This window comes from Sesamum indicum, linkage group LG1, assembly GCF_026168435.1.
Source record: "Sesamum indicum cultivar Baizhima isolate 11 linkage group LG1, ASM2616843v1, whole genome shotgun sequence".
Taxonomy (NCBI): Eukaryota; Viridiplantae; Streptophyta; class Magnoliopsida; order Lamiales; family Pedaliaceae; genus Sesamum; species Sesamum indicum.
The window spans coordinates 8,118,803-8,133,956 of NC_142657.1; the positions used below are offsets into that span (position 1 = coordinate 8,118,803).

Below are 15,154 nucleotides of genomic sequence, written 5' to 3' on the forward strand. Positions count from 1 at the left end.
AAAATTTAGTATACAAATACATGGATTTGAACCTACATTTGGGTCAAGTTTCATGGCATTTTGATCACGTTCAAAATTTAGCTGTTTTACATGGTTTTATTAAAGAAAGCTTATTTCCCTTTCATACTAACTTGTAGTTATTATTACGTTTAGAAAATTATCTTACAAATGCATGGGTTTAGACCAATTTTTGGGTCAAGTATCGTGTAATTCTGATAACGTTCAAAATTTAGCTATTTACGCAGTTTTAATAGAGAAAGTTTGTTTCCCTTTCATACTAACTTGTAGTTACTATTACGATTAGAAAGTTTACCACAGAAATGCATTGATTTAGACCTATGTTTGGGTTAAGTTTCGTGAATTATCAGAACGTTTAAAATTTAGATGTTTTATGTGGTTTTATTAAAGATAGTTTGTTTCCCTTTCATTATAACTTGTAGTTATTATTACGCTTAGAAAATTACCATGCAAATACATGGGTCTAGACCTATATTTATATGTTATAATTAAGATAAAGTTCAATTATTTATTATTGTTTGTTTTATATAACGATAAACAAATGCCAACAAATGCTCAACACATGAAATTATTGTCTAATTAAACTAATTTTTTAAAAGACATTTAGCAATTCTTATTTATTTAATTTTGATCTCTTTATCACTTTTCTTTTTAGTGATTAACATGAAAATCATGCCTAAATATTAGTTTGATTGGCTATACAAAGTTAGTATTTTGCTAATATTTCTGTTATTTAAAAATTTTATGCACCTAATTGTTCCTTTTTTAGTAATTTTTGGACAAATGTTTTTGAGCAAAAGTAATTCCATATGAGGTCATGTGGCATACAAATTTGCATTTCAAAAATCATATCCATTTTGAAAATTTTGCTTAAATTTCTTTTTACTCTCAGTTGATTTTTTGTGTCTTTGTATTTTAGATTTAGCTTCAGTTTTTAATTGTTAATGGAATTTGATTCTAAAATAATGAGAATAATAGAAAAATTGTTAACTGATTGCTCGAATTTAAATAATAGTTGAGTTTAATCATAAACGAACCTATATAAAAAATTTGGATTGAGTCAAAATTCAAGTAAAGCAAGTAGAACAAAGAAACAAAATTCATTCTTATTAATAATTTAGCAATTTTTTTATCTTTTGGGTATAAAAGAAGTTAATTCAATAAAGTTGGCCATTTTCTGTACTTTGATTTTCAAAATTACTAATTTGTTACTTTATAACGTAACTCTAAATATTCTAGACATGAGTCTGTAAGCATTTATCAAATTCATACTATTAGAAATGATCCGATTAATTAACAAAAAAAAAAAATGAATGTTGTGACTAGTACAACTAAAAGAATCCATTCCCAATGAGAAGGAAATCAAAAGTAAAATATCAATATTTAACGCACTTAATCTTGATTGGTTTAAGATTTCAAGTAAAATTGATAATAAACATGGGCGGTATTGTAGAAGATGAAGGAAATAGTAAGCTATAAATAAAAAAGATGACACTGAAATTCAAATTCCAAGCAATAGGGAGATAATTAATAAAACTTTATCGAGAGCTTCTATGAAGTAAATGAAACCAAGCAAGAAGATTTATCCCACCAACAAATTTGAACAAGCAAATGAACAAAACTATATGTTTACATAGCAACCCATTTAGTTATATTGTTATTTAACTTTTAGATTTTTCATTAAATAGAAAGCTTTTACAATAATATTAAAGTTCGAAATCGTTAAGTTTAATAATGAATATGATCATTTTATTTATAAAATACTTATTAAATTTTAAAATTATATTTGAAATACTATATATTTTTACTTAATTAAATTATTAAATAACATAATTATTTTAACAAGGTAATAAAAGAAATTAAGAAAGAAACTTAATTGCTGCAACTTAACCTATTGTAGTAAAAAATTGTGAGTCTAATCCTCATTGTTCTTGCTTTGAGAGGTTCCCACACAGTCAATAAAGCATTAAAAATTGCCATAGGAACTTAATTTATTAGGAACCACTCCACAATATCTGCATTGCATAAGCCCATGCTCCAATTTATTTTTACAATAAAAAAAAGACACCTTTGTCACTCCTTTGTACATTTTAATCTCTTGATATGAATCAATAATTTGCTTTAGAGTCATTAATCAGTAGAAGTTAACTTTCAGTAGCCTTTAGCTATATAACCAAATTCTGTTAAACCCACTAATCGAAAGAGAGAGAAAAATTAAAAGACTGGCTTTAGGGTGTCTTTTTAGGAAAATTGTCGGGATACTCAATCTCTTTTAATATAAAAATAAAGCATGTACAATTCAGCCCAACCCAAGAAAATTGATATAGCAAATTGTTATCAAAGAGAAATAAAATCCAAACAAAATCTTTTAAGGCTCAAATAAAATAAAAAATCTTAGTCGAAAAAATAAAACTCACAATAAAAAAAAATTAATAAAAAAATGAGCCCGTTGTGGTAAGCCCAAGCAAAAAATCAAAATGAACATATAGATCAAAATAAAAATACAAACAAAAAATTCAAACTCAACATCAAAAAGTAAAAATTCAAAACTAAGAATTCTGTTCTTTTCCTCACTTCATTTCTCTCTTTTTCCTTCTTTGTTCACAGATACAAGAAGGGGTTTTCTTGGTCGTCTTTCTCTCTCGCAAGAACCACCGATCCTCTCTTCCAGCCACTATAGCAATTGACCACCGCCGGCAACCATCTTCTGACATTCCGGCCACCGTTTGCTGCCCAACCCGTCACCTTCCGACGACCCACGCCCCCCCACGTGCGTCTTCAGCCTTCTTTGCAAACCCCCTTTTTTTCTCCCATTTGCTCACTTTCTCTCTGTCCTTCGCCGTCGCCGACGACCAGCGCCGACATCGAACTGCCCTCACCCCCATGATTCTTTTCTGACCATCCCTCGGTCTTCGACCAGTCCCCACTTTTTTTCCCTTTTCTCGATCTATACTCTTCTCTTCCCAGTCTACCAATCTGCCGGTGCTGGTATTTTTTCAAGTCCTCTCTCACAGCCAATTTCCTCCTTATCAAGTTTTCGGATTACCTGACCCTCTCAAGATGGGTTCCATCTTTTATGTTTCCTCACCGCGATGGGGAGCGCAATTTCATTGAGATGGGAAGCACCAGAGCCCTCATCTGCGATCCACACCTCAAGAATACCGTCCCTTGCTTCAAATGCTTAAACACAAAAGGCCTAACAAGGACAATCCTAACCATTGATCGAAGAAGATCCAAGTTACTGGGCCTCTCAAAGGAAATACATTTCAAGAAATTCAGCAGAACAGTTTGCTCAGCAGTTGAGGATGTCGAAATCATTGGTGGCAGCTTAAATGGAGCTGTCTCAGCTGTTCGAGATGGACTTGCTAAAGTAAAACCCTTTTCTCAATTGATTTTGTTCGAGAAATATTTATGGCTTTCATCCTCTTTGTTTTGCTTGATCTTAGAGTAGATTTCTGGTTTTTTGGAAAAAGTTGGTAGTTAATTGCTGATACTAAGTGTAACTTAAGCTGTTGCCTGGTCATAAACATGAGTTTTTCATGTTTGTTTTTGTTAATAGTGAATTTGGTCATATATTTTGGTGCGTCCATGTAATACGATTTTGCCTTTCATCTGTTTGTTGAAGATAAACACGGATATTAGTAGTTTTATGATTGTGGTGGTGTTTTGTGGTATCCAGAGGTATTAGTAGTTTTATGATTTTGCTCCAAGCATTTGTTGCTGGTCTACATTGAACGTATTTTGTCCTTTTTTAGGTCGTGATGGTGTAGTCTTTGAGAATGTGGTGAAAACCTTTTTACTCCAACTTGTACACTCATGCACATATCACATATGTGTATATATAATGTATGATATCTCAAATGTTGTCCGGACCCAGAGTCTAGGTCTGTTTTGTATATAGGATACTTAATGGACCATCAATTTTATATCTTTATTTGAGCATATGATAAAAATTCCAATAAATTGTCCTCGTACTTAAGCTGTTTCTGTACTGTTGATTTCTTTCTGCAAGAGCTTATATAGTTCCATCCCTGACATGCACCAAGGGAAGAAGCAACACGAAGATAAAGTAGACTGTGGATGATCATGTGCATGTTCTTTTCCTGCATTTTTCTGGAATAGTAATAATAACAAATGATAATACTAATTTGTAGAAGGGTTGAACTAGCTAAGGGTGATGTTGTTTCAAAAAATTAGTAAATATGATTCTAGCTTGCAGGGACTGTCACGTGTCCGCATATGTGTGGATTCCAATTATTCTGTGTTCACACATAGTAAGTGAAATAACTTTTGGGCCTCCCAATTTACGGTGTTTTGCTGATATGGCATGACTAAATTCTGCTGCGAATTGTATGAAGGATCACCTATATGAGGAGTGTTTAAAATGTTTTTTGTAGCTGAATACACTGCGGATAGAAATATGGGGTATGCTTTTAGTAAGTTAGAGATAGAATCTGAAGATGATCGTTCAACTGAGGAGACTGGTGGGAGTCCTTGGTTCGATAGAAAGTTGGATTTTTCAGACCATGATATTGCTCAGCTAACAAAGCTACATTCAGGGCCACATGAGAATTTGAGCAGACTTCTTCCAGGGAGACATCAGTTTCCCGTTTCAACTACAAAAATGCTGGCAAGTCGAGCAGCAAATCTTTCAGGAAGAGGAAGGTTCTCATCAGGAGATTGTCGTCATGTTCTGAGTATATATCTGCCTGTGATGGTCTGTGGTTTTTGGATCAGATGTCCACGACGGTATGCTTCACAATTTTCCGCTGATGGCTCCCATTTTGTTACTGCATTTCATGTACTACTGCTTACTGCAATAATGAGCTTAAAAACGAATAAGAAGAAAAGTCTTGTTGTTGATATTTCAATTATACTTATAAATTCAGCTCAGAAGTTCTTTTGAATTTATGATGATGCTGTTTAGCTGGAACTAATCGTAATTTATGCATTTTTCTTGTTGTACTCTTCCAGCACACCCCCCTGCGCTGTCGTTGCCTCCACTTCCACCACCCTTTGTCTGGAAGACCTTGACAATCCCAAATTTCAGGGACGTTCTCTTTTTCCTTTTACTTTTTGTTCTCTTGTTTCAGTGGGTTTGTGTGCATATGTTGAGGACAATGTATGTGCTTGGGAGGGGGGGTATGTTCAATGTTGTGCTTTGTGCTTTTGTGATTTATTTTCTGGGAGGTGGTTTGATAGTCATTGTGGCACGATTCTTGCGAAATTGGTTGTGTTTTTGAAATTTGAATTAATATTTGGAATGTGGATGTGTGGGGATTCAAAACTTTTACTTGGGGGTTGACATTTTTATTGAACACCAAAACTTGTGAAACAAATAGTGTCTTGAGAAAAATATCTGAATTATCCCGTGGTAGCATTTGAATTTTCAGATTGTTGCTTGTAATATTCCTTAGAGTAATAGGAATTTTTGGTATAAGTCGAGATAAGTAGGAGAAATTAGCACTAGTGGCATACAAAAAAAAAATAAAATAAAATTGTGTGAACTACATTCCATTGACTGCATCAAATGAACAATGTTCAAGAATCAACACGAAAGCCCCTTGTGTGAGCTTTTGAACCAAAGCACTTCCATTTAAATAGCGCTCCTTCATTTCTTTTGATTGAGGGCATCAATCATAGTATGTCCATTCTAGAACTTGCTTGTGTAATACATTTTGAGACCACATTCTTGTAAGATTGGTGTATGAAAGTGATAAGGGTATTTAGGAATAAACCATTGACCTGAAAAGAGCCTACCTTGAATTCACCAATAGAAAAACTCATTTGAGCCTTGGCTTTTCTTTTCTCGGTTTATAAGCTGAATTATCCCTTTTTTGGTCATTTCCTAAAGTCATTTTTGAACCCATTCAAGGGCATGGTGTTTGCTTGGTTGCTTATAAATTGACATGGAAACAAGTGAGTGTAATGATTCAAGTTGCACCCAAGGATGCGTTGCTAGTCCCAAGGAAAAGGGAAAAAAAAAGAGATGAGGAAATGGAACAAAAAGGAGAAGAAAGAAAAAAAAGATGAGAAAAATGATGAAATAGAAAGGACAAAAAGGAAAAAAGGGGAAAAAAAGAAAAGAAAGAGGAAAGATTAGGGGAAAAAAGATGCAGAAAATGAAAAAAAAATTCAGCAGTTTGATTGTTAAAAGCACTTGAATTGAGTTGAAGGAATATGAGCTCGGAAGTATAAGCAACTAGGTTAACATCGCTCCTTTGACTTCAGCCATTTGATCTATTTTTTGTCACACCTTTTCCTAAACCCCATTACAACCCATGAAAGACCCTTTGATTCATGCATTAATTCTTATTTCATGGTGGTGGAGATTTGATTCACAAGCAAGCCTATGGTAATGATATTCTATGTATTGATTTGAGTGGAATCCAAATTCTTAAACATATTGAGTGATTACTGTGACACCCTTGTGAGAGTTTTGAGACTTGTTTAATTTGATTTTGATAAAGTCAATTCCAAATTCTTAAACACTTTGAGTGATTACACCCTTCTGAGAGTGTTGAGACTTGTTTCATTTTATTTTTGATAAAGTCAATGGGATATCTGTATGTTGAATGTTGTGCTACACCGTTACTAGTACTTATTCTCAATATTGCTTATCTTTTCTTAAACTATTAAGTCATAGTAGTTTAGGGGATATGTTTGACTGACATGAAAGGAAATTTGAGAATTGCTACTTGGATAATTCGTGTATTTGGAGTGGTACATGCTTGAGGGCAGGCATGGTTTCGGTGTGGGGGGAGTCTGATAAGATATATTTTAATGTTCCTATGCATTCTTATTTATGCGAACAACCTCAAGGTTATCTATGGTTGACATGGGATGAAAACTTTGGACGATTACCTTATTTTAATCATCTTTATGTGCCTAAAGGATTTTATACAAGTATGTCCAGTTCCTGTACGCTAGTTCACCTTCCAACGGGTGGAAAATTTATAAGAAGGGTGGCAACAATTTCGTGTATGTTTAGAACTTTCTATTAATATTCTTCAATGTGTCGATGAAAGTCTGTTTACTATGCTTGTATATGCATCTGCTAGTCTGAATAATCTTTTTCTTCTTTTTTCCCTTCCTATTTAAATGGCTTGTTAGAGATTTTCTCATTCCTTCTATTATATTTGGGTGCATAACACTCTGCCACACTATTTGCAAGTCGATGATTGAATTCCTGACTGATGTTCTCGATCACAAGGTAAGATTTATGCTTAAATTTATCTTTGTTATGTTTGTTTTAGCTCAATTGAGTTAGGTGCAAATCTCTGTAGAACTTAGTTATGAAAAACATGTTTCAGAAAAATAAAGGAAGATATGACTTGGAACTTCCAAGACTTTGATTTATTGTTCCTTGTGCTCTCTATGTATTATGACATATTACTCCTGTTAGATTAGAGTGACTTGCCAAACAATCTTTCTTGTAATAAAGTAACAAGAGATTGGAGCCCAATATTCAATGTGACATTTGAATTAGATTAGTCGGGGAATTAATGTGTTGGAATGTGGATATGTGGGGACTAAAAGTTTTTATTTGGAGGTTGACAATTTTTAGTGAACACCGAAACTTGTGAAGGAAGTTAGTGTGTTGAGAAAAATATGCGAATTATCCTGTGGTAGCACTTGAATTTTTTGATTGTTGTCTTGTGTTATCCCTTAGATTAATAGGAATTTTTGGTATAAGTCGAGATAAGCAGGAGAGACTAGCACTAGTGGCATATAAAAAAAAAGTAGTGTGAAGTGTGTTCCATTGAGTGCATCAAATGAACAATGTTCAAGAATCAACACAAAAGCCTTTGTGTGAGCTTTTGGACCAAAGCACTTTCATTTAAACAGTGCTACATTTCTTTTGATCGAGGGCATCAAACTTAGTGTGTCCATTCTAGAACTTGCTTGTGTAATACATTTTGAGTCCGCATTCTTGTAAGATTGGTGCATGAAAGTGATAAGGGCACTTAGGAATACCCCATTACCTCAAAAGAGCCTACCTTGAATTCACCCATAGAATAACTCATTTGAGCCTTGGCTTTTCTTTTGTTGGTTAAACCACGTCATAAGCTGAATCATCCCCTTCTTGATTATCTCCTGAACTGAATTTTGAACCCATTTAAGGGGATGGTGTTGGCTTGGTTGCTTGTAAATTGACATGAAAATGAGTGAATAACAAGGGATGCACTGCTATCCCCAAGGAAAAGAAAAAGAAATATGGAACGAGGAAATGAAAAACAAATGATGAAACAGAAAGAACAAAGAGACGAAGAAAAAGGAGAAGAGAAAGAAGAAGAAAAAAAGAAAGGAAAGAAGAAAATATTGAGAAAAAACAAAAGAAAAAAAAGAAAGGAAAGAAGAAAAGATTGAGGAAAAAAAAAGAAGAAGAAAAAGAAGAAAAAACGAAAGGAAAGAAAAGATTGAGAAAAAAAAGAAGAAAAAGAAATAGAAAATGAACCGAGTTGAATGGCAATGAAGTTGGAAGGATAAGTAACTAGGTCCGCATCGATCCCTTGAATTCATAAGCCACAATTCGGCCTATCTTTTGCCACACCTTGTCCTAAGCCCCCTTACAACCGTTGGAAAGACCCTTTGATTCATGTATTAATTTTCATTTCGTTGGTGGAGGAGATTTGATTCACAAGCAAGCCTATGGTAATGGCATCCTATGTATTGATTTGAGTGGAACCCAAATTCTTAAACACTTGATGAGTGGAGTGATTACACTGATACCTTTGTGAGAGTGTTGAGACTTGTTTCATTTTATTTTGATGAAGTCAATGGGATACTTGTGTGTTGCGTATTGTATGTTGTACTGCAAGTGCTTGTCTCAATATTGCTGGCTCTTCTTATACTATTAAGTCTTATTAGTATAGGGGATATACTTGACTGACAGAAAAGAAAATTTGAGAATTGCTACTTGGATAATTTGTGTATTTGGATTGAGACATGCTTGAGGGTAGTCATGGTTTCGGGGTGGGGGAATAAGATATATTTTAAAGCTCCTATGCATGCTTATTCGAGTGATTGGGAAAGATTTTATTGCATACTTTACACGTCACAGATGGAAGTTGAGGAGTGTGGTTTAACTCTTGTGTTATTATGGTGAGTGGATTTTTGTTCAGAGCTAGCATGTCTTATGATTAATGTTGTGGGTCGTCTTGTGCCCCATTACATACTACTTTTCTGTTATTTTATTGTTCCTGATATTTTCTTTACAACTTTCTACTTAAAAATTTGTTTAATTATAGTCTATGGTTTAGTTTAGAATATGCTAACTAATACTTTTAATATAATTAGTAAAGATATTAATTCCATATATATATTTACATGCTTATAATATGTAGTTATGTTATTTATTTCAGATTAATGGATTAACGAGATGAAAATAAAGTATAAATGTATGACAGTATGAGGATAGAAATCGAATTTGCACTCCTGATCTTGAGTTCAAAAGTGCATGCTATAATGTTCGTGATGAAGTTTCATTGATGTGCAGTGAGGTTCCTTCTATTGCTCCTTATGCATGGCTGGTATATACTGAAACAAAGAGAGGTTCTGAACATGAGTAGGGACTATTTTCATTTGCCATTTGTGGGATTTTGTGTTTTGCTTGTGTTGCTATTGAAGCAACTGCTCATTATCTATTGTTAGCCGATTGCAGTACATTTAATTATTGGGGTGCTAGTGATGATGACCACGATCACATGTCTTATGCAAAATCTCCCAACATAAACCTTGGTTTAGGTATTTTCTCCTTGTTTTACTCAGAAAATGGTGTATTGAAAATTTGTCATTGTATAGGCATTCCTTTTCTTGTAACATATTGGCTACTTTTCCTTAACTAATTCGAAGTTCATATTTCAATGAATATTTGCTTGGGCAAATGTGGTAGTGCTACATCAATAGTGTAAGGATCAGGTTTATTTCATGTAACAAGCATTAACTACACTTCTACTTTTCATAGAAATTCTATGACTGTTGTATGCCCATATGCTGAAAATGAAGTGTTGGCTATGCAACCATCCCAAAGCTCCAAAGTTTGTGGTGTGAGCAACTAAATGACTCTTGGTTTGAGTAACTAAGCTCCAAAGTCTAATTATACATTCTTTTTGCAGAATATTAGTATTAGGTACGCCTAGTTTGCTCATGGTGATTTTCTGGTGCAACATTACCTTTTAGATGTAGTGCATGGAGAACTTGTAGTGTTCTCTTCTTTTTTAATCTATTTATGTTGAAAATATGACAGTGACTTATGATTTGGACTTTGGTGTGATCATTTGCAGGTTTGGTAAGAAAGAAATATGGTCCTTCTGATTCGTTCTATGTGCCAAAGCATGTGTGCTGGGTCAAAACCTCGAATATGATTCTTCATCTGAGTCGAGCACTGAGCGAAAGAAAGTTAGAGTATCATGCAGTTGTTGCTGGCCAAGCCCATGTTCCACTTTCTAGGAGTGCTGAGACTGTAGCATCCCCTGTGATCCATGTGATTATGGCAGTAGTGGCAAGACATTCCTATGGTGGAGACTTTTGCTTGAGGACAAGATAAGGTAGCACTTTTAGTTAAATACGTTGAACCAGAGGGCACCAATTGTTTACCCTTTTCATTTATTCTTTTGTTACACTACTAAAGTAGTACATGTTTATTTGCTTTTCCCAGTTTAGCGAGAACGACAGCACTTTTCCCAGTTTAGCGAGAACGACTGCTGTTAGAAATTGAGTCTTTGTGTATTGTCTTCCATAATAACATTAACCAAGACATCATCATTGTCAAATTTTCTTGTGGAATATTTGTTAATCCTACTTGTTTTGTTTTCTAGGGAGTCAATCTTTTGGAGAAGTATGGCCTAAGTCCTCTACATTGAAGGGAGAACAACACAAGGAAATAGTGGGATGAAAAAGTTGGCAAAATCTTCATTGGTGAGTTTGTGGTTTCTATTTTAGTTGTTAGCTTACATTTATTGGGAACCAACTAGCAATTTCAGATATTATTGGCTTTTACTTGTTGGGAGTATTCTTTTGCCATGAATTTTTGGGTTGAACCTCGTGGATACACTCTGTGACCTAGAGAATTTGATCACTTCAGCTCTAGAAAAGATCTTATCATCTTGGTCTCTATTACGCATTTGTGCTGCTGACAAAGGATGCGATAATTTTCTATGTGATTCTGTAGACTTTGGGAGCATGGATGACATTTCTGAAGTCTTGGTGGAACGATGCAAATGATTCTGAGTATGAGCTTCTGGTTTGCAGTCCATAAAAAATTGATGCTAGTAAATCTAACACAAAAGTGTTGAGTATACAATGATGTTGATGAGAGCAATCCAGGAGAAGTGTTGTTGTTAGGCCTAATGGAGAGTGAATATCCAGATTTCAGCATTTAAGAGAAGTTAAATGCTTTTGTTGCGCTTATTGATCTACTCAGAGTTAGTTCCAGTATCAAAATGGAGGTAACGCTTTTATTTTTGTTTAATAGCTGCTTTATGCATTTTGTTATAAGGGTCAATATGTTTCTTCTTCTCTCTACACAAATCTCTTGTTTGCAGTTTCTAATTTGCGATTTTGCTTTTCGAGTGTTAATTGAACATCTGTACAAGTATGTGTTTATGGGCCTCCAGCATTTTTTGAAATGGCATTGCCTTATGATGATTCTACTTCCTGGAGTGGATAGTTAATATATTTTTCACATATACAGATGATAACAAAACAACTCCTGTAAGATGGGAGTGTGTGGTAGGTGAGAGTTGACACATCACAATTAGAAGTTCTAAGAGTCAATTCATTTCTTTGTGGCTTTATGTATAGTACGGAGATAACATGTCTACTGTATGCCTCTTTATTTGTGTTGCTAATAATTATTTCACTATGGATCAAGACAAGCTTTTAAGTATCAGATATTACTTTTTTTTTTGTCAATCTGAGAGTCAGCTTACAAGCATTATTTTCATCCCAAACACTGAGGTGGAGTTAAGCTTAACTGCTTAAATTCGCTTCTCTGTAGAAAGAGATACTGTATGAGATTAAAGCAAAATGATGAAAATGTTAATGTTCCTCTTTATCAGTAGAACTGGAATTGATGTGCTTGGATGATTGTACAGATGTTAAAAACTTATCTAACATTGATTGTGTTGTTTCTTAGGGTTAGAGTCTTCCAACCTGGAGAGAGCCCATGGGCTCTGCCATTCGGGCAGTCTTAGCAGGCACCTTCCAGAATAGGCTTCTATAACTTATAATTGGACTGACATCTTGAAAAAAGTGACTCGCCTTGTTTCGCATAATTGGAATGACATCATGAAAAAAGTGACTTGCCTTGCCTTCTATAACTTATTCTGATACATGCTTGTTAATTAAAGTTCATGTAAACTGAAATTAATATGTTTCTTGTGGTATACACGATGCTCTTGCGAGCTTGGACTGAGCTTGAAGCTTCTCGATTTGTAGCCACATAATAACACTTGGCAATGAAAACAATTGTTGAACTGAGGAGGATAACATTCCAGTGTCGGTCAAACACGGACGGTGAGAACATCCACATCCTATTGTAGCTCTTTTTCATTCCTACTCCAACCTCAAGAAAGAAACAGGATTAATAAACAAATTTATTTTTTCATTTATTTGTGTTCTTTTCTAACCGCTCATTTCGTTTTGCTTACAGCCTATTGCCAAGAAGCCAATGAAGTTCATTCCATTGGTTACAATGCTGAGTTGTTATAAATTTATGAGATGAGCTTCTAATTGATAATTTTTTATGAATAATAAGACCTCATATTTTTTAATCATTTATATTAATTTAAAATATAAATTTAAAAGATTAATTTCAAAGTGTAGAGGGGTATCAATATCCACATATATTTAATTAGTTATTAGGTTATAAATTTAAATTATTTATACTAATATAAATTTTTCGTTTAGTCTATTGCTAAGATGGAGATTCTGATTGCTATTTTTCATTGGTGATTTTTTAATGGAAACGGATTATATTTTTATTATTTTACTAACTTTGTTTTATTGAATTTGTATATTAATTAACATAATAATGAAAATTAGATATCGTGTTATAAATTTTAAATTAGAAATCACGTGTATTAGTTATTTACTCTAATTATATTATTTTTTATAAATAAATATTTATAAGATTGATAGGGCATATTTATGGAAATCAATTATGCATAGGGAGCTTTGAGGAATGCATAACAGGACATAGGGGGTGAATAATTTCTGTTAACGGCCTGAGCCAAGTAGAGTAGATATTTTAGTTTTACGCTTTGTCCACTCGGTTCCTTAATCCTCAATTCTTCATGATCAAAATAAAATATTTATTGCTATTCTAGTTATCTAATAACAACAATTTAGTATAAATGCATTTATTTACGAATGTATTGTCATTGTGTTGTTTTTATTTTACAGAACACAATATTATCATTTATAAATATATATTATTTATCCTAATTTAAATTTTTATTGAGTCTATAGATATGGAGTTAAATTTGAAATTATAGAACGATTACATGTATTAAATTAAATACTTATTAGGAAGGGGGTGTATTTATGGGAATGAATAATAGATTTTTTTTTAATCAAAATATGAATTTTAATTTAAATTATTTTATAATTTTTTATTAAAATTGTAAATATATTTTTATTTAATATATCAACAAAAATTAGTCATTAAATTGTAAATTTATATTGGTAGAGAGACATTAATAATTTAAATATAAATTGAAAATTTTACATGAATTTAAAAATTTTTATTTTTATTTATAACAAAATTGACCCTGTATAATTTAATTGAATGTGTATGTAAACATTTTTTGAATCGTGTATAACTTTTGTATTATTAATATCCTAACAAGAACTAGTTATTAGGTTATGAATTTAAATTAGAAAAATTAAATTTTTTTTTTTTTTTATATACTAAAGCGAAGAGGGGCGTGAAAGCAATATTTATGAAAAAAATTTCATGTATTTGTTTATTATTTATACTAATATTTATACACCTCTTAATAATTTATATATTTATACTATAAATTTAAAATTAAAATATATAAGTATTTTAAAATATAATTTTATTTTTATTTACAATTTAAATTATCAAAAGGTAGAGGAGCGTTGATTTATGGGAATATAATTTATACTAATTAAAAATTTAAATATTTTAATAATTTTTTTTATTGAACCTGTATAAAAAGATTACACCTCTTAGCAATAAAAACATTAAATTAAATATATTGCAAAATTAGTTATTAAGTTAAAAAATTAAATTAATTTCTTTTGTAAATTATCTAATTTTATTTATAACTAAATTTTATTAAGGTATGAATCTGTATACAGGTTATAATTTTATATTAAAAAATTCTATAAATATTTTACAAATTTAAAATTTAAATTTTTATTTTTATTTATAAATTTATGAAAGGTAGAGGGCGCGTCAGAATATTTTTTTTTTATTATATAGTATAACATAAATTCGTAAATATATTACCGTGCGAATATTCTTTGGCCCATAATTTAATAATTACAATTGTAAAATTGAAAACATACAAAAGTACCATATTTTTTTAAATTATAATTATTTATGTTAATATAAATTATTTTTAAAATATAATAAAAGTATTTATTACTATTTTTAGTTATCAAGCGTAATCATAAGCAACAATTTAGTATAAATGTATTTACTACATATATTTTGGATTTAATGAATGGATTGTTATTATGTTAAAAGAACATTATAAATTTATATTATTTATCCTAATTTAAATTGTAATTTATATTGGTACAGATTAAATTTTTTTACATTAATTTATAATTTTAAATTAAAACGATTACATTTTTATTTATATTTGTAACAAAATTGACCCTGTATAATTTAATTGAATTTATATGTAAACTATTATTTTATATTTTATATTTATATTAATTAAAATTTGTTGAATCGTGTATCACTTTTTTAAAAATTGAAGTATTAAGTTATTTAGTTAATGTTAGGATATAAATTTAAATTAGAAATACTTAAATATTATTTAATTTTTATTTATATACTAAAGGGAAGAGGGGCATGAAAGCAATATTTATGAAAATGAATTATATAATTTCATATATTTGTTTATTTTTTATTGAATCTGTATCAAATAAGTTA

General features: G+C 31.7%; 1 protein-coding gene across 6 annotated transcripts; it reads left to right on the forward strand.

Moving 5' to 3' along the window:
- The first annotated feature begins 2,539 nt into the window (after window positions 1-2,539).
- Window positions 2,540-12,873, forward strand: LOC148789429 (uncharacterized). Of its 6 annotated transcripts, XR_016067575.1 has the most exons (10): window positions 2,540-3,388; window positions 4,416-4,767; window positions 4,993-7,231; window positions 9,518-9,586; window positions 9,683-9,765; window positions 10,305-10,568; window positions 10,839-10,938; window positions 11,192-11,468; window positions 12,158-12,537; window positions 12,674-12,873. XR_016067575.1 is itself a non-coding variant. In XM_088885472.1 (9 exons), exons 3-6 carry the CDS (start codon window positions 7,215-7,217, stop codon window positions 10,565-10,567), a joined length of 432 nt encoding a protein of 143 aa, XP_088741598.1. In that variant the 5' UTR covers window positions 2,544-3,388; window positions 4,416-4,767; window positions 4,993-7,214; the 3' UTR covers window position 10,568; window positions 10,839-10,938; window positions 11,192-11,468; window positions 12,158-12,628. The 6 variants fall into 6 exon arrangements, 1 of the variants encoding a protein (XP_088741598.1); XR_016067594.1 differs by lacking the exon at window positions 12,674-12,873 and having other exon boundaries at window positions 2,541-3,388; window positions 9,673-9,765; window positions 12,158-12,628; XR_016067626.1 differs by lacking the exon at window positions 12,674-12,873 and having other exon boundaries at window positions 2,541-3,388; window positions 4,578-4,767; window positions 12,158-12,628.
- The last annotated feature ends 2,281 nt before the right edge of the window (window positions 12,874-15,154 follow it).

Bases quoted from the DNA above. Each gene is read 5' to 3' on its own strand.
- LOC148789429 (XM_088885472.1), top strand. The intron at 9,587-9,682 runs GTAGGGACTATT...AGCCGATTGCAG, and splicing joins AAGAGAGGTTCTGAACATGA to TACATTTAATTATTGGGGTG. The intron at 9,766-10,304 runs GTATTTTCTCCT...GATCATTTGCAG, and splicing joins CAACATAAACCTTGGTTTAG to GTTTGGTAAGAAAGAAATAT.